A 22,850-nucleotide genomic window follows, 5' to 3' on the forward strand; every position below is an offset into this window, starting at 1 on the left:
TCTTACAAAAGTAAACATAATCACCTAAATTGCATTTCCATGCCTAGATATGTACCTGAGAGAAATGAAAAGATAGGTTCACACAAAAAAAACTTATACACGAATGTTCATAGCAGCGTCATTCATGGTAACCCAAAACATAAAATAGTCCAAGTATCCATCAACAGGAGAACAAATAAACAAACTGTGGTAGTCCTACAGTAGAATATCACTCAGCAATAAAAAGGAAGAAATTACTGGTAAATAAAACAATGTAGACAAATCTCAAAGACATTATGCTGGGTCAAAGAAGCTCTACACAAATGAATACATAGTGTATGACTGATTTCATTTGTAAGAAGTTGTAGAATAGGCAAAACCAATCTATGGTGGAAAAAGGTCAGTGTTTGCCTCTAGGACTGTGGGGGCAGGGGTTATTGGGAAGGGGCATGAGGGAACTTTCTGGCCTCATGGTAATGTTTTTTTTTTGGTTTTTTTTTTTTTTAATCTTCATTTTATTGAGATATATTCACATACCACGCAGTCATACAAAACAAATCGTACTTTCGATTGTTTACCATTACATAGTGATACATTCATCACCTAAATCAATCCCTGACACCTTCATTAGCACACACACAAAAATAACAAGAATAATAATTAGAGTGAAAAAGAGCAATTGAAGTAAAAAAGAACACTGGGTACCTTTGTCTGTTTGTTTCCTTCCCCTATTTTTCTTTTTTTTTTTTTTTTTTTTTTTTTTTTTTAAATCATCATTTTATTGAGATATATTCACATACCACGCAGTCATACAAAACAAATTGTACTTTCGATTGTTTACAGTACCATTACATAGTTGTACATTCATCACCTAAATCAATCCCTGACACCTTCATTAGCACACACACAAAAATAACAAGAATAATACTTAGAGTGAAAAAGAGCAATTGAAGTAAAAAAGAACACTGGGTACCTTTGTCTGTTTGTTTCCTTCCCCTACTTTTCTACACATCCATCCATAAACTAGACAAAGTGGTGTTTGGTCCTTATGGCTTTCCCAATCCCATTGTCACCCCTCATAAGCTACATTTTTATACAACTGTCTTCGAGATTCATGGGTTGTGGGTTGCAGTTTGATAGTTTCAAGTATCTACCACCAGCTACCCCAATTCTTTAGAACCTAAAAAGGGTTGTCTAAAGTGTGCATAAGAGTGCCCACCAGAGTGACCTCTCGGCTCCTTTTGGAATCTCTCTGCCACTGAAGCTTATTTCATTTCCTTTCACATCCCCCTTTTGGTCAAGAAGATGTTCTCCGTCCCACGATGCCAGGTCTACATTCCTCCCTGGGAGTCATATTCCACGTTGCCAGGGAGATTCACTCCCCTGGGTGTCTGATCCCACGTAGCGGGGAGGGCAGTGATTTCACCTTTCAAGTTGGCTTAGCCAGAGAGAGAGGGCCACATCTGAGCAACAAAGAGGCATTCGGGAGGAGGCTCTTAGGCACAACCATAGGGAGGCCTAGCCTCTCCTTCGCAGCAACTGTCTTCCCAAGGGTAAAACCTGTGGTAGAGGGCTCAATCCATCAAACCACCAGTCCCCTATGTCTGTGGTCATGTTAGCAACCATGGAGGTGGAGTAGGCGAATACCCCTGCATTCTCCACAGGCTCCTCAAGGGGGCTCTACATCTTTTTTTTTTTTTCCTTGTTTTTCTTTTTTTTTTTTTTTTTAACTTTCCCTTCTTTTTTAAATCAACTGTATGAAAAAAAAGTTAAAAAGAAAACAAACATACAATAAAAGAACATTTCAAAGAGACCATAACAAGGGAGTAAGAAAAAGACAACTAACCTAAGATAACTGCTTAACTTCCAACATGTTCCTACTTTACCCCAAGAAAGTTACCTAATATAGCAACATTTCTGTGAACTTGCTCCTACTATATCCATCAGAAATTAACAGACTATAGTCATTCCTGGGCATCCCCAGAACGTTAAATAGCTTATCTGTTCTTGGATTATTGTTCCCCCTTCCTTAATTGCTCTCTATTGCTAGTTCCCCTACATTCTACATTATAAACCATTTGTTTTACATTTTTCAAAGTTCACATTAGTGGTAGCATATAATATTTCTCTTTTTGTGCCTGGCTTATTTCGCTCAGCATTATGTCTTCAAGGTTCATCCATGTTGTCATATGTTTCATGAGATCGTTCCTTCTTACTGCCGCGTAGTATTCCATCGTGTGTATATACCACATTTTATTTATCCACTCATCTGTTGAAGGACATTTGGGTTGTTTCATGGTAATGTTTTTTTTTTTTTTTTTTTTTTTTTTTTTTTTTTATCATCATTTTATTGAGATATATTCACATACCACGCAGTCATACAAAACAAATTGTACTTTCGATTGTTTACAGTACCATTACATAGTTGTACATTCATCACCTAAATCAATCCCTGACACCTTCATTAGCACACACACAAAAATAACAAGAATAATAATTAGAGTGAAAAAGAGCAATTGAAGTAAAAAAGAACACTGGGTACCTTTGTCTGTTTGTTTCCTTCCCCTACTTTTCTACACATCCATCCATAAACTAGACAAAGTGGTGTTTGGTCCTTATGGCTTTCCCAATCCCATTGTCACCCCTCATAAGCTACATTTTTATACAACTGTCTTCGAGATTCATGGGTTCTGGGTTGTAGTTTGATAGTTTCAGGTATCCACCACCAGCTACCCCAATTCTTTAGAACCTAAAAAGGGTTGTCTAAAGTGTGCATAAGAGTGCCCACCAGAGTGACCTCTCGGCTCCTTTTGGAATCTCTCTGCCACTGAAGCTTATTTCATTTCCTTTCACATCCCCCTTTTGGTCAAGAAGATGTTCTCCGTCCCACGGTGCCAGGTCTACATTCCTCCCTGGGAGTCATATTCCATGTTGCCGGGGAGATTCACTTCCCTGGGTGTCTGATCCCACGTAGGGGGGAGGGCAGTGATTTCACCTTTCAAGTTGGCTTAGCCAGAGAGAGAGGGCCACATCTGAGCAACAAAGAGGCATTCAGGAGGAGACTCTTAGGCACAAATATAGGGAGGCCTAGCCTCTCCTTTGCAGCAACCGTCTTCCCAAGGGTAAAACTTATGGTAGAGGGCTCAACCCACCAAACCACCAGTCCCCCATGTCTGTGGTCATGTTAGCAACCATGGAGGTGGGGTAGGCGAACACCCCTGCATTCTCCACAGGCTCCTCAAGGGGGCACTACATCTTTTTTTTTTTTTTAACTTTCCCTTCTTTTTTCAAATCACCTGTATGAAAAAAAAAGTTAAAAAGAAAACAAACATACAATAAAAGAGCCTTTCAAAGAGACCATAGCAAGGGAGTAAGAAAAAGACAACTAACCTAAGATAACTGCTTAACTTCCAACATGTTCCTACTTTACCCCAAGAAAGTTACATAATATAGCAACATTTCAGTGAACTTGTTCCTACTACAACCATCAGAAATTAACAGACCATAGTCATTTCTGGGCATCCCCAGAACGTTAAATAGCCTATCTGTTCTTCCTGGATTATTGTTCCCCCTTCCTTAATTGCTCTCTACTGCTAGTTCCCCTACATTCTACATTATAAACCATTTGTTTTACATTTTTCAAAGTTCACATTAGTGGTAGCATATAATATTTCTCTTTTTGTGCCTGGCTTATTTCGCTCAGCATTATGTCTTCAAGGTTCATCCATGTTGTCATATGTTTCACCAGATCGTTCCTTCTTACTGCCGCGTAGTATTCCATCGTGTGTATATACCACATTTTATTTATCCACTCATCTGTTGAAGGACATTTGGGTTGTTTCATGGTAATGTTTTATATTTTGATAGGGGTTGGGGTTACACAGGTGTGTGTATTTTGGGGCACTCATCAAATGGTACAGCCAGCCTTCTCAGAAATGGTCAGGATTGTTTCAAAATTTGGAGTCAAGGAATAGAAACCACCTTAGTCACCTGCAAATGAAAACAGAAGATATGTTTTAGGGATGCAAAGATGCTTCACCATACCCATGAGCAGAAATCCCACCAGGCCTCACATGGGCCTGAATCAGGAGCTAGAAGGCTGCGGGGAAACCACAAGCACATTTTTTTTCCATTTTTTCCCGTTGCTTCTGTCTCTGCGTGGCTGCTTCGTTTTTTCTCAGCTGCTAGCTCTCTGTCTACTACCCACACTTATGGGACAGGTGGAAAATGGCAGTCCAGGGCCTCCAAGTTCACCTGCTATAGTTCCAACCACACTGCTAACCCCTGTCTTCCTCAGTTCCAATCCCACATTCCCAGAGAAGAGATTCTATTTATCCAGCTTGGTCCAATCCAATCCAGCTAGAGGACAGGTCTTGGTAGGGGTTGGGTTACACAGGTGTGTGCATTTGGGGGAACTCATCAAATGCTACGCTTAAGGCCTGTGTATGAATTGAGCTGCCAATAATCCACTTCTATGACGGAATGGGTTCCAGGACCTGGGCAGGTAGGAGGGGAGGTGGTTATTTTGAGCCTGGCAGATATCCCCAAAGGTGACTGCTTTTGTCTGTATCATCATGAGTAAGGGAGTCGTTTCAAACCAGCATAACCACGAGTCCAATTGGGTTATCTCTGGAGCAGCCCCCCAGGCTGGTATGATGGAAATCTACCCCACCTTGTTTGCGGTGCCTCCTTCCAAACAGGGAAGGGAGAAGCTGTACCTAAATTGGGGCCTGGGGAAGGGAGACAGTGAAGGAAATGCGGTATTTTATTCCCAAATACCGCGTGTCCCCCAAGGATCCCTGGGTGCTGGATGCGAGGACCCTCTTTTAGTGTGCATAAGAGTCACCACACGGTGGGGGGTTGGGGAGAGGGCTTGTTAAAATGTAGCTCCCCCTTCCCACCCCCAGGGATTCTGATGCAGGAGGTCTGGGATCAGACCCAGGAAGCTGCGGGCATAACAAGCCCTCCAGGTGATTCCGATTAGGATGCTTATGGCCTCTAGACCACACTACGAGCAACTCAGCCTGTGGCTAACTGTACATTAGGAATAATCCTCCCGCGGCCTTCCAGTGTGCATGATGAAGAGATTCCCAGAACCGAGTTGTCTTTGGGACTTAGGATTCTGAACTGAGTTATGATAGTAGAAAGGCAGACGTTTTGGATGTAGGAAATCCATACTTCCCAGGAGTCTGCCAACAGTGGGGACTATGGTGGTGGAGCCCAGCATCCGGCTCCTCCGAGCAGTGGCTGGAAAGTTCTTCCCCCTCTATGTCCTTGTGATTGTTTATTCTGTTCTTTAACTTTTAGGATAGAAAGAGATGCCGCCTTCACACACAAAAAGGCAGAGAGGGCCTGCCTCAGACTTCATCTTAGAGAAAAGTACAGGCTTCCAAAGGTAAGCCTCTCAACATATAATCATTTCCTAAGTAATAAAAAAATGGAGGAGAATATGCAATTATTATCGGCAAGAGGATATGCCAATGAATATACATATACATATATGTATACATAATCTTCTCTTACCTTTAATTGAAGTGTTTGATATAGTGAAAAGAGCACTGAACTAGTTCATGAAAACTGGATTCCAGTCATTTAACCTCTATGAACATCCACTTCTCAACAAAATGGAGTTAATACCTTGTCTTCAGGCTGCCATTAACTAAGTACCACAAACCCAGCGTCTTAAAATAGCAGAAGTGTACTCACTCGCTCACAGCTCTGCAGACTAGATGTCCGAAATTGAGGTGCCATCCACGTGTCAGCAGGTGTCTCTCTCTGAAGCTCGGGGAGGTCCCCTCCTGCCTCCTCCAGCTCCTGTCATTTTGTTGGCCATCCTGGGCGTCCTTGGCTTGTGGACACCTCACTCTCCCTCCACTGTCACCTGGCCTTCTCCCTGTGCATCTGTCTCTGGGTCCAAATTCCCCTCTTCTTTTAAGGACACCAGTCATTTTGGATTTAGGGCCCATCCTATTCAGTATCATCTTAACTTGATGACATCTGCAAAGACCCTATTTCCAACTAAGGTCCCCTTCACAGGCACCAAGGATTAGGATTTCAACATATCTTTTTGGGGGAACACAATTTAGCCCATAACCTACCTATAGATGACATTTATGTTGAATTTATCTAAATAAAATAAAACAACTCTCCCAAACAGATGGGAAGAGTAACCATAGCTAACATTTATTGAGCTCTTTCTAGGTGCCAGTCACTGTTCTAAAGGCGTTGCATGAATTAATTCATTTAACCCTCCCAACAGCCCTATAAGGTGAGTTCTGTTATTATTTCCATCTTACAATGGAGGAACCAGACACATAGAGCAAGGAGTACCTGCCAAAGGTTGCATGGCCAGGAGCTGGCAGTGCCCAAGGTCTTCGCTTCTATGATATTGTCTCCTTTTAAAAAGCAAGTCAATTCCTTATTTTTGGAAATGATGCAGTAGTAATGATCTTTACCTAGCACAATTTTATCCATCTCAGCGTGGGCTGAAATGGACGAATGTCTGAAGGCTCTGGTTGAGTGAGTACTTGGTTTCTGGTGGGACGAGGATGCAGCTACCTGTGATGGCACATGGCCCTGCATGCACTATTCTAGGGCTTGTTGCAGGGCAACAGAGAGCCAAGCACTTTGACCCGCTTGTTCACTTCTTTTGTCCCCATTTTCCCCAATCTGGGGGACCACCCAGCTACTCTAAATGACCCTGCCTTCATCTTTTGGGTAGGTGTTCCATTTCATATTCGAAAGGCACACCTTCCCTTCTAAAACGTCTTCCTTCCAGAGAAGCCAAAGAAAAAGACCCCTCCAAAGTGCATGGTCCTCTCCCGAGTCTGAGAGCCATCTCCAAGTCTGCTGGGCAGTTTAGAACACTTCCTTCAGTGGGTTTCCTGTAGATCCCTGGAAAAAACTGACTGCAGAAGCTACACACACCCAAACAGAGAGAGAGCCCACTTTGCCTGCAGGGTCACCTCTGAAACCTCCAAAGACACAAACAGCCCCAACCAGAGGGAGAGGTTGATCTCAAAGATATCCAAGGAATTCAGGTTCTTCTCTCAGAGAGGGGAGGAAAACACGCAATAAAATTTCAATTCATTTTCATTTGCAACCGATGAATTTTGTAAAGAATGACCTTGCTTTTTGCCCCTTATTCAGGTCTAATACTTCTTCCCTCTGTTCTAGCATTTCCCAAACATCGTCCTTTGAACTCTCCTGGGCAAATTTCCTGAAATTCCCTAGGATGTCCCTGGCTGTCTTTAGCAATGTGTCCTTCTTCCCCCAAGGAGGAAGCCTGTGTCAGATTGACACTGCTGAACTGAAGCCCCTGATCCCACCCCCTTGGGTCCTTCTGATTAAAACACCACAAATATTTTTTGGAATGAAGCAGAAATTAAACACACACAAAGAGTGACACGATCAATTGGGCAAGCAGCTTCTGCAAAGATTGGGCATTTTAAAGATTTATTTTTGACAACTGTTTCTTTGTCCTTCTTTGGAGATCTAAAGAAGACTAGATTTCAATTCTGGCTCTGCCACTCTAACATGGTGCAACTTCGGATGGCTGTTTTTAAATATCTGAGCCTCAGTGTCCTCATAAGTAAAATGGGGGAAATGATAGCTACTTTGCCTGACAGAGTATACTGTAAGGGTCTGGTACAGTGCCTGACTAATGGTAAGAGCTCAATAGATGATAGCCATTACTATTGCCATTGTTATCTCTATGTGCAAATGTCTTATATCTTGATAATAACAACCAGGAGTCTTGATGGTAGCCTTGCCTCGGTAAGTGTGCTAGTGTGTGCAAACAGTGCAACAGCTCGAGAGCCCTGGACGTCAAGAATGTGAACTTTCTTCTCCAGTGGCAAATCTATAGTCTCTCTCATCCCCAGATCCTCAGTGGTGAAATCCCTTGGTTTAGTAGGGATTTGAACTCTCCTAGTTCAAAGGTTTTCACACTCTTTAGAGAAATAGTAATTCCCAAATCTCTGCGCCAATCTAGCCTTTGGGACAGGAGCCTTCCCAACAGAAACAATGGCAAGAGGAAAGATTTACAGCCATGAATATGCAAACGTAGATCTTCCCTGGAGAGGGACAGGCTCTGCAGAGGCTCCTGCTGCCTTAAGCCTGCTCGGGAAGCAGGGAGCATGAAGGAAGTGGATGAATTGTTAACAGTGGAGCGCAATAGCTTTCATAATTGCAGTGCATACTGACACTCATAAAACACAAATGCTAAATACTTCTTTCTCTATAGCTGTTTCAAATGTGCATTTGAGACCTCACCTGAGTTTTTCATGGACCCAGGAAAGCACCTCTGAGTTTGTCTAATAATCTGATGCCACTGTTGCCTTACACATGAGGAAAGTGCAGCCCAGAGAGGTTAAGTAGCTTTCCAAAGACCACAGCTACTGTGTGACAGAACCAGTTTTGGAACGTCGGCATCCCAACCATGAACAAGAGCAGATTAGAGAGTGATTTGAACACAGTTCCCTCTGGCCCCGAAGCCTGCTTTTTTGAATCTTAAAATTTGAGGTAGCCCTCAAGTCTCAGGGCAGTTTTAAGCTTCCAATGGCTTAAAACTGCACTGAGGCTTTTGGGACAACCTGCACTGCCTCCCTGTGTCACCGAATCCCACCAGCAGCCCAGACACGAGGCTTTCCCTTCTGTTGGGCTGTTAATGGCCTGCACCTGAGATCTGTGAGCAGCCGACTAAATTCCAAATATGATTCAAATAAATGGATGAGAATTTCACTGGAAATAATTATACACTTAATTGTTCATTATGGAGTTTATCTTCAGATAAGGGCCTCCCTAAGATGTTTTTATATTATGGTTACATTTTGTAAAACTGGATTCTACCCAAATGTCTCCAGGATTGGTCTATTGTGTGAAAAATACTAAAAATAATAACACAACTGCTTGCTTTTTGTAAAGCACGTGGAAATTCTAATCTAGGACACACTATCCATAAGAGTAATTAATGGCAATTATGTAATAAAAAATCAAGCAGATCATACTACACGTTGTCCAGTTATCACCAGTTGTGGCTAAGTTCCCCCACCTCAACACATCACCTTGCGCTTGAAGTCCAGCCTCCCCCTACGCCTCTCCGCAGGAACCTCCTCTGCCTCCCATGACTGTCACACGTGACCAGATCTTAGAGGACTCCCTCCCCACCCACCAACCCCACCCCCTTCCCCTGACAAGGATCTGGGTGCAATGGGCCTTCAATAGCCCACATGGCTAGAAACGAGGCCCTGGGAGACGGGCACATTTCCAGGCTAAATGCATCAGCTCGCTCTCAGGAAAACAACCCCTCCTTTCAAGCCAGACCCCAAGGCTTCAGCGGGGAAAATGGGGAGAGCGCAGCAACCGCTGCCCGCCAGGAACTGGAATCCCTGGTCCCTGGCGCCCTCTGGCGTTCCCAGACGCAGCCGCTCCCGCAGCTGCAAAATGCACCCGCGCCCTGCAAGCAGAGCAGCCCCGCGGGGAGGTTTTCTCCTCCGGGACTGTGGATTGCAGCAGGGACAGGAGCAGGGCAGAAATGTCTGGGGATGACTTTACTTTTTTAAATATTCATTCTTTTCTTTTTTAAACGTTCGTTTATTTCTAAAGCAGTTTTTGTGAGATATATTCATATACCATACAGTTCATCCAAGGTGGACAATCGATCTGAAGTGGATTTTAGTATAATCACAGAATTGTGTATTCATCACAATGAATTTTAGAACATTTTCACTACTCCAAAAAGAAAAGCCCCACACCCCTCAGCAGTCACTTCTCAACCCCTCTATCCTTCCCCAGCCCTACATAACTACTAATCTAATTCTGTCTCTACAGATTTATTTATATTTAAGGAATTCTAAAATATTACTGTTAACTATAGACCATAGTTTGCATTAGGTTGTATTTTCCCACCTATCACCCTATTATTAACACCTTGTGCTTTTTTCCCATAATTTTTTTCTTTTTTAATGCAGTTTTGTTGTGCATTCTTCAACACAATCAATTTTACAACATTTTCATTACTCAAAAACAAAACAAAACATCCCATACTCCTTAACCCCCTATTATTGACCCTTAGCATTTGTGTTGTACATTTTTTACTGTTGATGAAAGAATATTAAAATATTACTGTTAACTATAGTCCATCATTGCAATATGTGCATTTTCCCCATATCCTACTCTATTATTAACTCCTTATAATAGTTACATATATTTTTTCTGGTTCATGAAAGAACTTTTTTATATTTGTACAGTTAATCATAGTCATCATCCACCTTAGGGTTCATTGTGTTATACAGTCCAATGTTTTATCATCTAGCTTTCCTTCTGGTGACATACAAGACTCTAAAACTTCCCCTTTTCAACCACAATCACACACATAATACAGTGCTGTTAATTATGCTCATCATAAGGTACTACCATCACCTCCATTTAAATACAACTTAAACATTCTGCACATACAAGTATCTACTCCCCAACCTCTAGCCTCATTCTATCCCGTAGTAACCTATACTCTAGATTTTAGCTCTATGAGTTTACATATTTATTAGTTCCTATTAGTGAGATCATTTGTTCTTTCGCGTATGACTTATTTCACTCAACGTAATGTCCTCCAGGTTCATCCATGTTGGAACATGCTTTAGAACTTCATCCCTTCTTTCTGCTGAATAATATTCCAGCATCAGAATATACCATATTTTGTTTATCCACTCATCAGTTGATGGACACTTGGTTGTTTCCATCTTTTGGCAATTGTGGATAATGCTGCTATGAACATTGGTATGCAAATGTCTGTTCACATCTCTGCTTTCAGTTCTTCTGTGTATATACCGAGTAGCAGGATTGCCAGATGATAAGGCAACTCCATACCTGGCTTTCTGAGGAATTGCCAAACTGTCTTGTACAGCAACTGTACCATTTTACATTCCATCAGCAGTGGATAAGTGTTCCTATTTTTCCACATCTTCTCTAACACTTGTAGTTTCCTGTTTGTTTAATAGAGGCCATTCTAATAGGTGTGAAATGATACCTCATTGAGGTTTTGATTTGCATTTCCCTAATAGTTTGTGAAGATTGAGTATCTTTTCATGTGTTTTTAGCCATTCGTATTTCCTCTTTGGAAGTGTCTATTCATATCTTTTGCCCATTTTTAAATTGGGTCATTTGACTTTTTATTGGTGTGTTGTAGGATTTCTTTATATATTTTGGATATCAAGCCCTTATCAGATATGTGGTTTCCAAATATTTTCACCCATTGAGTCCACTGCCTTTTCATCCTTTTGACAAAGTCCTTTGAAGCACAGAAGATTTTGAGGACGCCCCATTTATGTTTTTTCTTTCATTGCTTGTGCTTTGGGTGTAAGATCAAAGAAACTACCACCTATCACTGGATTTTGAAGATACTACCCTACATTGTCTTCTAGGAATTTTATGATACTGTCTCTTATATTTAAGTCTTTGATCCATTTTGAGTTAATTTTTTTGGTATAGGATGTGAGATAGGGGTCCTCTGTCATTCTTTTGCATATGGATATCCAGTTCTCCCAGAACAATTTTTTGAAGAGACTGCTCTGACACAGTTGAGTGGACTTGGGAACCTTGTCAAAATCAATTGATTCCTTTTATCAGTGTATCTATCTTTATGCCAATACCATGCTGTTTTGACCCCTGTAGCTTTATAATATGCTTTAAATTCAGGAAGTGTGAGTGCTCCAACTTCATTCTTCTTTTTCAAGATGTTTTTGGCACTTTGAGGCCCCTTAGGCTTCCAAATGAATTTGATAATTAGCTTTTCTTTTTCTGCAAAGTTGGGTGATTGAATTTTGATTGGGAGTGCTTTAAATCTATAGATCAATTTGGGTAGAATTGACATCTTAGTGACATTTAGTCTTCCAAGCCACAAACACGGAATGTCCTCCCATTTTTTAAGGTCTTCTTTGATTTCTTTTAGCAATCAATTTTAGCAATACAATTCTATGTATAGGTGCTTTATATTCTTGGTTTAGTTTATTCCTAGATACTTAATTCTTTTGGTGCTATGGTAATTGGAATTATTTTCTTGATTTCCTCCTCAGATTGCTCATTATTAATATATAGAAACACTACTGATTTTTGCATGCTGATTTTTTGTATCCTGCCACTTTGCTGAACTCATTTATTAGCTTTAGTAGCTTTGTCATAGATTTCTCAGGAACTTTCTAAATATAGGATCATCTATCTGCAAATAGTGAAAGTTTTACTTCTTCTTTTCTAATTTAGATGCCTTTTATTACTTTTTCTTTCCTAATTGTTCTAGCTAAACTTCTAGCACAATGTTGAATAACAGTGGTGACAGTGGGCATCCTTGGCTTGTTCCCAGTCTTAGAGGGAAAGCTTTCAGTCTCACGCTGTTGAGTATGATGTTAGCTGTGGGTTTTTCATATATGTCATTTTTCATACTGAGGAAGTTTCCTTCAATTACTACCTTTCAAAGTGTTTTTATCAAGAAAGGATGCTGGATTTTGTCAAATGCCTTTTCTGTGTCAATCAAGATGATCATAAGCTTTTTTCCCCTTCGATTTGTTAATGTGGTAATTACATTAATTGATTTTCTTTTGTTGAACTACCCTTGCATATCTGGAATAAAACACATTTGATCATGGTGTATAATTCTTTTAATGTGTAGTAGGATTTGATGTGCAAGTATTTTGTTGAGGATTTTTGCATCTATAGTCATTTCTTGTAGCATCTTTATCAGGCTTTTTTATTAGGGCAATGTTGGCTTCTTGGAACAAGTTAGGTAAAGTTCTCTCCAATTTTTTGGAAGAGTTGAGAAATTAATTCTCAACTAATTAATTAAAAATTAATTCTTAACTAATTTTTCTTGGAATGATTGGTAAAGTTCACCTGTGAAGCCATCTGTTCCTGGGCTTTTCTTTGTTGGGAAGTTTTTGATAACTGATTCAATCTTTTTACCTGTGATTACTTTGTTGGAGTCTTCTATTTCTTCTGGAGCCAGTGTAGGTTGTTTGTTAGTTTCTAAGAAATTGTTCATTTCATCTACATTGTCTAATTTGTTGGCATACGGTTGTTCATAGTATCCTCTCGTGATCTTTTTTATTTCTTCAGGGTCTATCGTAATGACCCCCCTCTCATTTCTGATTTTATTTATTTGCATCTTCTCTCTTTTTGACTTTGTCAGTCTAGCTAAGGGTTTGTCAATTTTATTGATCCTCTTAAAGAACCAACTTTGGGTTTTATTGAATCTCTCTACTGTTTTTTCTCAATTCCATTTATTTCCACTCTAATCTTTGTTATTTCTTTCCTACTGCTTGCTTTGGGGTTAGTTTGCTGTTCTTTCTCTAGTTTCTCCAAGTATTCAGTTAGGTCCTTGATTTTAGCTCTTTCTTCTTTTTTATTGTCAGCTTTTAGGGGTATGAATTTCCTTCTCAGCATTTCCTTCACTGCATCCCATAAGTTTCTATACATTGTGTTCTCATTTTCATTTGTCTTGAGATATTTACTGATTTCTCTTGCAATATTTTCTTTGACCCACTGAGTGTTTAAGTATGCTATTTTACCTCCATATATTTATGAATTTTGCAGTTCTTCAGCTCTTCTTAATTTCCAGCTTCATTCCATTATGATCAGAAAAAAAGTGCTTTGTATAATTTCAATCTTTTTAAATTTATTAAGGCCTGTTTTGTGCTCCAGTGTGTCATCTATCCTAGAGAATGTTCCATGAGCACTTCAGAAGAATGTACATACCGCTGTTTGGAGGTGCAATGTTCTGTCTATGTCTGTTAGGTCTAGCTCGTTTATCATATTATTTAGGTTGTCTGTTTCCTTATTGATCCTGTTTAGATGTTCTATCTAATCAAGAGAGTGGTGTTTTGAAGTATCCCACTATTATTGCAGAGTCATCTGTTACTCCCTTCAGTATTGCCAGTGTTTGCTTCATGTACTTTGGCACACCTTGATTAGGAGCATAGATATATTTATGATTGTTATTTCTTCTTGATGAATTTCCCCTTTTATTAATATTAACATATAAAAATGTCTTTTATAACACTTTTTTGCATTTAAAGTCTATTTTGTCTGATATTAGTACTGCTACCCCATCCTTTTTTTTTTTTTTTTTTTTTTTACTGCTTCCACGGAATATGTTTTTCCAGCCTTTCACTTTCATATCTTTGGGTCTAAAATAAGTCTATTGTAAACAGCATAGAGACAGATCTTATTTTTTAATCCATTTTGCTAATCTCTGTCTTTTGATTGGGGAGTTTAATCCATTAATGTTCCATGTTATTACTATAAAGACAGTATTTACTTCAACCATTTTATCCTTTGGCTTTTATTTATCATCTATTTTTTCTCTCCTTTTATCCTTTTGGTTGCCCTTACATATAATCTTCATTTCTATACTCTCCTGCAAGCTTCTCTCTCCTGTCTTTTCTTTTCAGCTGGCAGAACTCCCTTTAGTACTTCTCGTAGGGCAGGTCTCTTGTTAACAAACTCTCTTGGCTTCTGTTACTCTGTGAATATTTTAAACTCTCTGTCATTTTTGAAAGATAGCTTTGTCTAGAAATTTTTCTTTCAGTTTCTCAAATATATTATACCACTGCCTTTTCATCTTCATGGTTTCTGATGAAAAATCAGCAATTAGTCTTATTTGGCTTCCCTTGTATATGGTGAATCATTTTTCTCTTGTTGCTTTCAGAATTCTCTTTCTCTTTGGCATTTGATTAGTATGTGTCTTGGAGTGGGTCTATTCAGATTTATTCTGTTTGGGATATGTTGGGCTTCTTAGATTTGCATATTTATGTCTTTTATAAGTGTCGGAAATAAAGTGGTACCTGTAAGGGAATAAACGCTCACTCGGTTTTGGAGGAGAAAAGAATTTATTTACAGTCTTGCAAGATAGGGCGTCCAGCCAAACATGTGGCAGGCTGGCGTGCCAGAGGAAGAGAATGGTGATTTTTAAATCTGCTACTCCTAATTCGCAAGTCCCTCCCCTGTTTCCCCATTGACTGGGTACTACAGAGGTTACAGCCTATCCGAGAACACTAACTAATTCATCTTTTGAGATTTTAATTTGTACAGACAATCCCAGAGAGCCAACTAGTTCATTATTGAGATTTTGAACTGATCAGCCTATCCCAGAGAGTTCATTTAGTTAAAAAAAAATTTTTTTTCTTTTTTCTGTGAGTTCCCCCCTCTGATTTTACCTCATATTTCTTTACATTCCAGTAACCATGGTTACTTTTCCATATAAGGGGCTGGCAGATTCTTTCTTCTCTTTATCACGGGGCTTGTTTAAACTGGTTTTGCCTCCATTTCCCTTATTCCATGCTGTCTCTATGTGAAAACTAAACTTATCCCTTTCTTACAGTAAGGGTTCAGAAAATTTCAGCCATTATTTCTCAAATATTGTTCCTGGCCCTTTTCCCTTCTCTTCTCCTTCTGGGATACCCATGATGAATACGTTTGTGTGCTTCATGTTTTTGTCAACCATTTCCCTGAGACTTTGCTCAAATTTTTCCATTCTTTTCTCCATCTGTCCCAATTTGGATGCTTTGTCTTCTACCTCACTGAGCCTTTCTTCTCCCTTTTCAAATCTGCTATTGTGTATCTCTAATGTATTTTTCATTTCATCTATAGTATCTTTAATTTCCATAGGATCTGTTATTTTCCTTTGTATGCTTTCAAATTCTTCTTTATGCTCACTCAGTGTATACTTAATATCCTTTATCTCTTTAGCCATCTCAGTGAATTGATTTAGATTTGTTTGAACATCTTTGATTTGTTGTTTCAAATTTTGTATCTCTTCTGATTTTTCAATTTTTTCTTTAACTAGGTCATACCTTTCCCTGTTTTAGTATGCCTTGTGGTTTTTTGCTGATATCTGGTTATCTGATTATTCTGATGGGTTTATTCTGAAGGCCAGTTTCTCTCTCTAGTCTAGGATTTTGTTGTTGACTGAGTTTGTATTAAGGCTCTTCTGTGACAGTTGGATCATCAGTATTTCCAATCCAAAACAGGGCCAGGTACCCATGCTGGGGGCATAGACCAGATCCAAAGGGCCCTGGGAGAGGGTCTGGAAAGATTCTAAAAGGCTTTTTTTTTTCCCCTTTCATGTCATCAGGCTGAACTTTCCAGCCTAACCAGGAGATGGCACTCTTTGGCTACCTACTCCCCTCAGCCTTATGAAGGCAGGGTGTGATGGCTCTTTGCCATTATGGTCAAAACAGTGGTGCCTGTCAGCATGTGACTAGGACAAGCTGAAACTGCAGGGATCCTGTGTTCTAACTTTGCCAACCAGTATCTGGCTCAGTGCTGGGCTATGTCCCCCTCTGTATTTGGGATGGAGGCCTCCCACAGCTGCTCCAGGCCACAGCTGTCCCCCAGGCTAGGATTGGACTGTGCGCTGCTGCTTCCCTCAAGGTTGGGGATGGGTGCCAGGAGCTGCAGACTAATTATTATTAAGTCTCTGACCACTGTTTCTCAATCTCTTTGTCCCACACTTCCCTGGATGTTGTACTGACTTCCCCTGGTCTCCAGATCCCCAAAACAGTTAATTTGGACAGTTTCTGCCTGGCTACTCTGTTTTGGGGAGATAAGTAGGTTCTGCCACGCCTTTGCTAATCCTCCATTTTGGAAGCTCTGTCAGTTTGGCTATATTACATCCCCCAGAAAAAGCCATGTTCTTTTTTTTTCTTTTTTTTTAAATTCAGTTTTGTTGAAATATATTCATATACCATACAATCATCCATGGTATACAATCATCTGTTCACAGTACAATCACATAGCTATGCATTCATCACCACAATCTGTTTCTAAACATTTTCCTTACATCAGAAAGAATCAGAATAAGAATAAAAAATAAAAGTAAAAAAAGAACACCCAAACCATCCCCCCATCCCACCCTATTTGCCATTTAGTTCTTATCCCCATTTTTCTACTCATCCATCCATACACTAGATAAAGGGAGTATGATCCACAAGGTTTTCACAATCACACTGTCACCCCTTGTAATCTAAATTATTATATGATCGTCTTCAGGAGTCCAGACTACTGAGTTGGAGTTTGGTACTTTCAAAAAGCCACGTTCTTTGATGGAATCTTGTGAGGGCAGACCTATTAGTGTTGATTAGGTTGGAACCTTCTGATTGAGTGTTTCCATGGAGATGTGACCCACCCAACTATGAGTGACACCTTTGATTAGGGTGTGACCTCTTGATTGAATGTTTCCATGGAAATGTGGCCCTGCCCATTCAGGGTCAGTCTTGATTAGTTCACTGGAGTCCTATAAAAAGAGCTCACAAACAGAGTGACATTGTGAAGAGGAGCTGCAGCTAAGAGAGGACAAAACACCCCAAGAGCAACATTTTGGAGAACGCCATTTTGAAACACAACCTGGGAGCAAACGGATGCCAGCCAGGTGCCTTTTTAGATAACAGAGGTTTTCCGGATGCCATTGACCAGCCTTCAGCAAAGGTACACTATTGTTGATGCCTTACCTTGGACACTTTATGGCCTTAAGACTGTAACTTTGTAACCAAATAAACCCCCTTTATAAAAGCCAATCCATTTCTGGTATTTTGCAATGGCAGCATTAGCAAACCGGAACAGAAGCTCCTTAAATGTTCATTATTTTGATATTAAGGACCAGATTATATATTTCATTCTAAAGTGGCTATGGCACTAGGAAGGCTGGAAGGGCCCAGGCTGTGTTCCTAAAAACAGTTTCCAAGGGCCTCACGAAGCATGAGGGGGCAGCACCGTGAAGTACCAGGGTGGGGAGAGGGAGGCTTCTGAGGATTGGGATACTCTCATGGTATATCAGGAGAAGGAGCTATAAAATAGGTGTTAGCTGCCTCTGGGATAACCAGGGTGGTGAGAGAATTTGAAATTTCAGCAGTTGAGAAAGCATTGAAGGAATTGGACATAGTCTTGAGAGGAGATAACTCTGGGGATCCTTATTTCCCAGAGCTTAAATGTCTCACTTTTTATTCTAATACTGTATCAAGCTAACCCACCTAGAGCAGCTCTGTGCTGCTGGTTGCTATTGGACTATATCTCTTAGATCTTTCATGGATTATGCAGAGGAACCCTTTAGAATGCCATGAGAAAACCACAACAGAGATCTGAGTTGCAGGTTTTCATCTGGGAATACCACCTATTAGGGATTCTTGTCAATAAGGGGCAAGGGGGGCCCTCAAAGATGAGCAGTGCCTGCCCGCATCCCTGGGGGCTGTGACTGAGAGAGCACAAGTCCAAGGGAATGTGCATAGTGGACTGGAGGGAAGGAGATGAGAGGCAGCAACAAAGGCTGAGGCTCCTCCAGCAGCCCAGGGGGAGGCCAGTGGAGTCCTGGCCTGGGGAGGAACTACAAGGTTGGAAAGGGGGCATCAGATCCTGGAGTCATTGCACAGATCCCCTCCATGGGGCTTGGCACCTGAGGTCATCTGCAGAACATGACAACCATCTCTTCCTCCCGCCATCCTAAGCTCTCTTCCTGGAGCATTTTCCATCAGCAGAATTCTGGGTTCCTCTACTACCACAGTACATTGACTCCTTGGCACCAGTGTCTGAGTGGTATTTATCTTTCTTTAAACTTTTTTTACACACAGAAAAGCACGTCATATGTATACCCTCGGTTCATAATCACTTAAGTGACTTTCCCCAGGTAAAGGAGCTGACCTGCATAAGGGATCTGAACCTCCTTATTCTTCAACAAGTACTTTTTTCCTGCTCTCTCCTCCCCAGGCCCTCTCTACATTCTCTATCTCCATCACAGTGGTAGAATTTACAACTGAACTCAACCATCTAACAAAGAAAATGGTGCTAGGTGAAAGTTAGTGGCACCAGGACCTTCCTGGGCTCCTAAGAACAACCTTCCCCTCCCATGTGGTTGGCAGATCACTGGTGCCTGTGCTGTCCTGTAAAATCCACATTGGGTGAGCAGCCACGATAGCAGTATTAACAGCTGTTCTAGTTTGCTGCCGGAATGTAAAACACCAGAGATGGACTGGCTTTTATAAAAGGGGGTTTATTTGGTTACACAGTTACAGTCTTAAGGCCATAAAGTGTCCAAGGTAACACATCAACAATCGGGTACCTTCACTGGAGGATGGCCAATGGTGTCTGGAAAACCTCTTTTAGCTCAGAAGGCACGTGGCTGGCGTCTGCTCCAAGTTCTGGTTTCAAAAGGGCTTTCTCCCAGGACGTTCCTCTCTAGGTTGCAGTTCCTCAAAAATGTCACTCTCAGTTGCCCTTAGGGTATTTGTCCTCTCTTAGCTTCTCCAGAGCAAGAGTCTGCTTTCAATGGCTGTCTTCAAACTGTCTCTGTAAGCTGAAGCTCCTCTCTCAGCTCCGGTACTTTCTTTAAAGTGTCCCTCTTGGCTGTAGCAAGCTTGCTCCTTCTGTCTGAGCTTATATGGCACTCCAGTAATTTAATTCAGACCCACCCTGAATGGGCGGGCCAACACCTCCATGGAAATTATCCAATCAGAGTCATCACCCACAGTTGGGTGGGTCACATCTCCATGGAAACACTCAAAGAATTACAATCTAATTAACACTGATAGGTCTGCCTACACAAGATTACATCAAAGATAATGGCGTTTGGGGGGACATAATACATTCAAACTGGCACAACAGCCCACAGGGAATTCTACCCATCCAGCATGTCTTCCAGTTAATGAGGGAGGAGGACCCCCTGGGTGCCTTGTTCACGCTTCCTCGGGGTCACCACCACAGCAGGTACCTAAAAGCTGGAATTGGCCCTGGACCCTTCTCTGACCAAGTCCAACAGAGTGCAGTCCTGAGGAAAATGTCTTCCTGGGAGCTGTCAGGTCTAATGAGGAGAACTATGTCACATTTTGGAATTAGAACTGTATTTTGTAAATAAATTATTTGGCTGGTGTTTCCTTTGGAAAAATAAAAGCGTTTCACCCCACTGCTGGGAGAAAGCAAACATGGGTTCTTTAAAAAGGAATAATGTAGGCCTAACCTTCTAGGCCTCATATCCCAAGTATATTGTTAATTGTTGATGACAGTGCCATTTGTCCTACTGAGAGATGTTCATCAATGACCATTTTTAATTGTGGTAATCAGATAAGTAGTCAAATAAGTGCAGTAATCACACTGCAGTCATTTGAAGTATAGAAAGTAAACCATATAAGTCATTATAATGTTCATGTACTCATGTCCAGCCTGTGTTGATTTCCTCTAGTTTTCAAATTACAGGTAACTAGAGGACTCAAAGTGCTTCAAGTAATCCATGGTGCTCATGTTAGATTTGGATCAAATTCCACTAATTACTCCCTCACCTATAGCTTCAATTTCTCCTCCTCTACTGGCCCCTCCTTCATTAAGGAGATCAAAACTCTCCCAACTAAAACCAAACAACAGCACTTCCTGGACAAAAGGGCCTGTCCAGGTACCTTCCCTTAAATGACTGTTTCCCCTACTCGGCTGAAACTTTCTCCTTAAGATGCTCAACAATCTGTCTGAATACCATGGACGTTTCCATAATTTTCTTTTTGGACCTCTTTGCTTTGTTTAGCACCATCAATTGCTTCCTCCGTGAAGCCTTCTCCTTCCTCAGCTTCTGTGACACCACTCTCTGGTTCTCATGCTCCTCAAACAAAATGTTTCTTCTCTTCTTTTTCACCGGTTGCCCTTCCCTGCCTGGCCCCAAACGTTGGAATATCCTGGGGTACTCCCTTGGTCAGACCTTTATCTCACTCAAGTCTGTGCCTTTTCCCTGAATGGCTGTGTCTTGCTGTTGGTTTCAGCTACTAAGGGAGGCTAAAGCCACTGAAATCTGTACCTCCAGCCCACATCTACTTCCGTGTAGACATTTATTTCAGTGAATAAATGTGTCCGGGTAGACATTTATAAATATAAATATAAATAAATATAAAATTATATTTATAAATATAAATATTATATTTATATTTATAAATATAAATAAATATAAATTTATAAATATAAATAAAAGTGTCCGGGTAGACATTTATTTCACTGCTTGTCTACCCCGACTTGGACCCCCACAAGTAGAGCCAGCTCAGAACTAAAACAGACTCACTTAGAATCCCCCTAAGACTGCTCATCCAGTACACCCTGCCTCCTTGGGGGTACCCCCAGTCAGCCCATCCCCCAGGCTGACAACTCAGAGTCACCCCCACGCTTCCCTCCTCCTCCAGCCTCACAACCAATAAATCACCTGTTCACCCTAATTTCATCTCCTAAATAGCTCTCAACTCATCCCCAAGTACAGGATCTCATCATTTCACACCTACGATACTGAAACGGCTCATAATACAACAATGTTTTAAAATCCTTAGAAAGCTTTTCTGCATTGAGTCTTGCTCCCCTCAAAACGCCAGAGTGAGGTTTCTAAAAGGCAAATCTTATCCTATTCCTTCCCTATTTTAAAAAAAATGATTTGCCATCACTTTTTAGAATAAAGCCCAACCTCCTTGACCTGTACCTCCTGCTGGGGCACCCATCTTTCCAGGCTGTCCTCTTGGCACTCCCTGCCTGGACTGTACCTCCCTCTTGCTCTGTCCCCTTCTCCCCATGGCCCCTCCTCTACTTGGGCAACCCCTATCCCTTCCTGTAAGACTTTGGTCTAGGGCCATGTCTTCCAGAACATTCCCCGACCTCCCTGCCCCCACCCATGCCTGGATTGGGCCACCCTTCTCCATGCTCCCACGACACCTTGAGTGCCCCTCGCCTGCATCCTCTTACCGCTGGGAATGCTCTCTCTGCAGGTCAGCCTTACCTGCTAGGCTGTGCGCTCCTTACCAGGGCCGACTTTTTAGTCTGTCCTCAGTGCCTAGCAGGTGCCTGCCATATAGAAGTTGCATGTGCCTGTGTGTGCACACGTGCACGCACACACACACTCACACACATACACACACACAAAGAACCAAGTATCAGAAACAGCAGAAAGAATTTATCTGCCATTAAAGTTATATTAAAATAAATTTTCCTGACAAATTTGGATCCAACATTATAATTTTGTATAAAACAGAAAGGTTGGCTTTATATTATAATTTAAATACCATATTTCTTTAGAGGAAGTAATATATTTTAAATAAAACGGCAAGATTCTTTCCAAAAATAAATGTGCCTCTCTCTTCAGCCAATTCAAAATGTATATGTAAGTCAAGCCAAATTAATATGAGAAAATGGTTCTCCAATGAACCCTAATCCTATTAACGCAATTGTCAATCTAGGTTAGTCACTGAAAAGTAATGTCGCGCCCCCTGCTGAGCTATATGATTATTTACACCTGGTGTTTGTCTGCTGTATTAAGGGCATTGTTCATTCTGAAAAAAGATCAATATTTTAAAAATCTGTGGATAACATTATCTTTAAACATGTCACATTGAAAGCGCCATTAGAATTAAACTTAACATTTGCTTCTTTTTTAAAAAAAAAAAAAAAAGATTCTGTGCTTCCTTTGCCAACCTCCATCAGATTAGGAGCTCGTGGGGCTGCCCAGCAGGGTCCAAGACACCAAACCTCCTGTTTGCCAGCAGCTGTTTCTGGTGGCAGGGCGGGGAGGCCGGGCAGACCCCGGTCGATGGCCTTCTCCCCCTCCCCCAGCCCGCCCTGACCACCTTCCGCTTCTTCCTCCTGTTCACGCCCTTGAAAGTGCACTGGACTGAACGTCCACAGGGCCGCGGGGAAGGGAAGCGTGAGCCGCTGAACAGGGGGGTAGCAGGAATTCCGTGCATGTTGCTTATACCCGTGCTGGCTGTTCGTTTAATCCACACAGCCCACCCTGTACAGCAGGTAGAGACCATTTCCCCTGCACAAATGAGAACATTGGCTCAGAGAGGGAAAGTGACTTCCCGGGGACACACAGCCAGGAAAAG

General features: G+C 41.3%; 1 protein-coding gene across 1 annotated transcript in view; it reads left to right on the forward strand.

The window, feature by feature from the left end:
- Positions 1 to 22,850, forward strand: part of CPLX4 (complexin 4) — a 32,701-nt gene that overhangs the window by 3,747 nt on the left and 6,104 nt on the right. The window contains exon 2 of the mRNA XM_037806321.1: positions 5,287 to 5,374. Coding sequence (XP_037662249.1) covers positions 5,287 to 5,374 — 88 coding nt within the window. The remainder of the gene's footprint in view (positions 1 to 5,286; positions 5,375 to 22,850) is intronic.

Source organism: Choloepus didactylus, chromosome 16 (genome assembly GCF_015220235.1).
Source record: "Choloepus didactylus isolate mChoDid1 chromosome 16, mChoDid1.pri, whole genome shotgun sequence".
Taxonomy (NCBI): domain Eukaryota; kingdom Metazoa; phylum Chordata; class Mammalia; order Pilosa; family Megalonychidae; genus Choloepus; species Choloepus didactylus.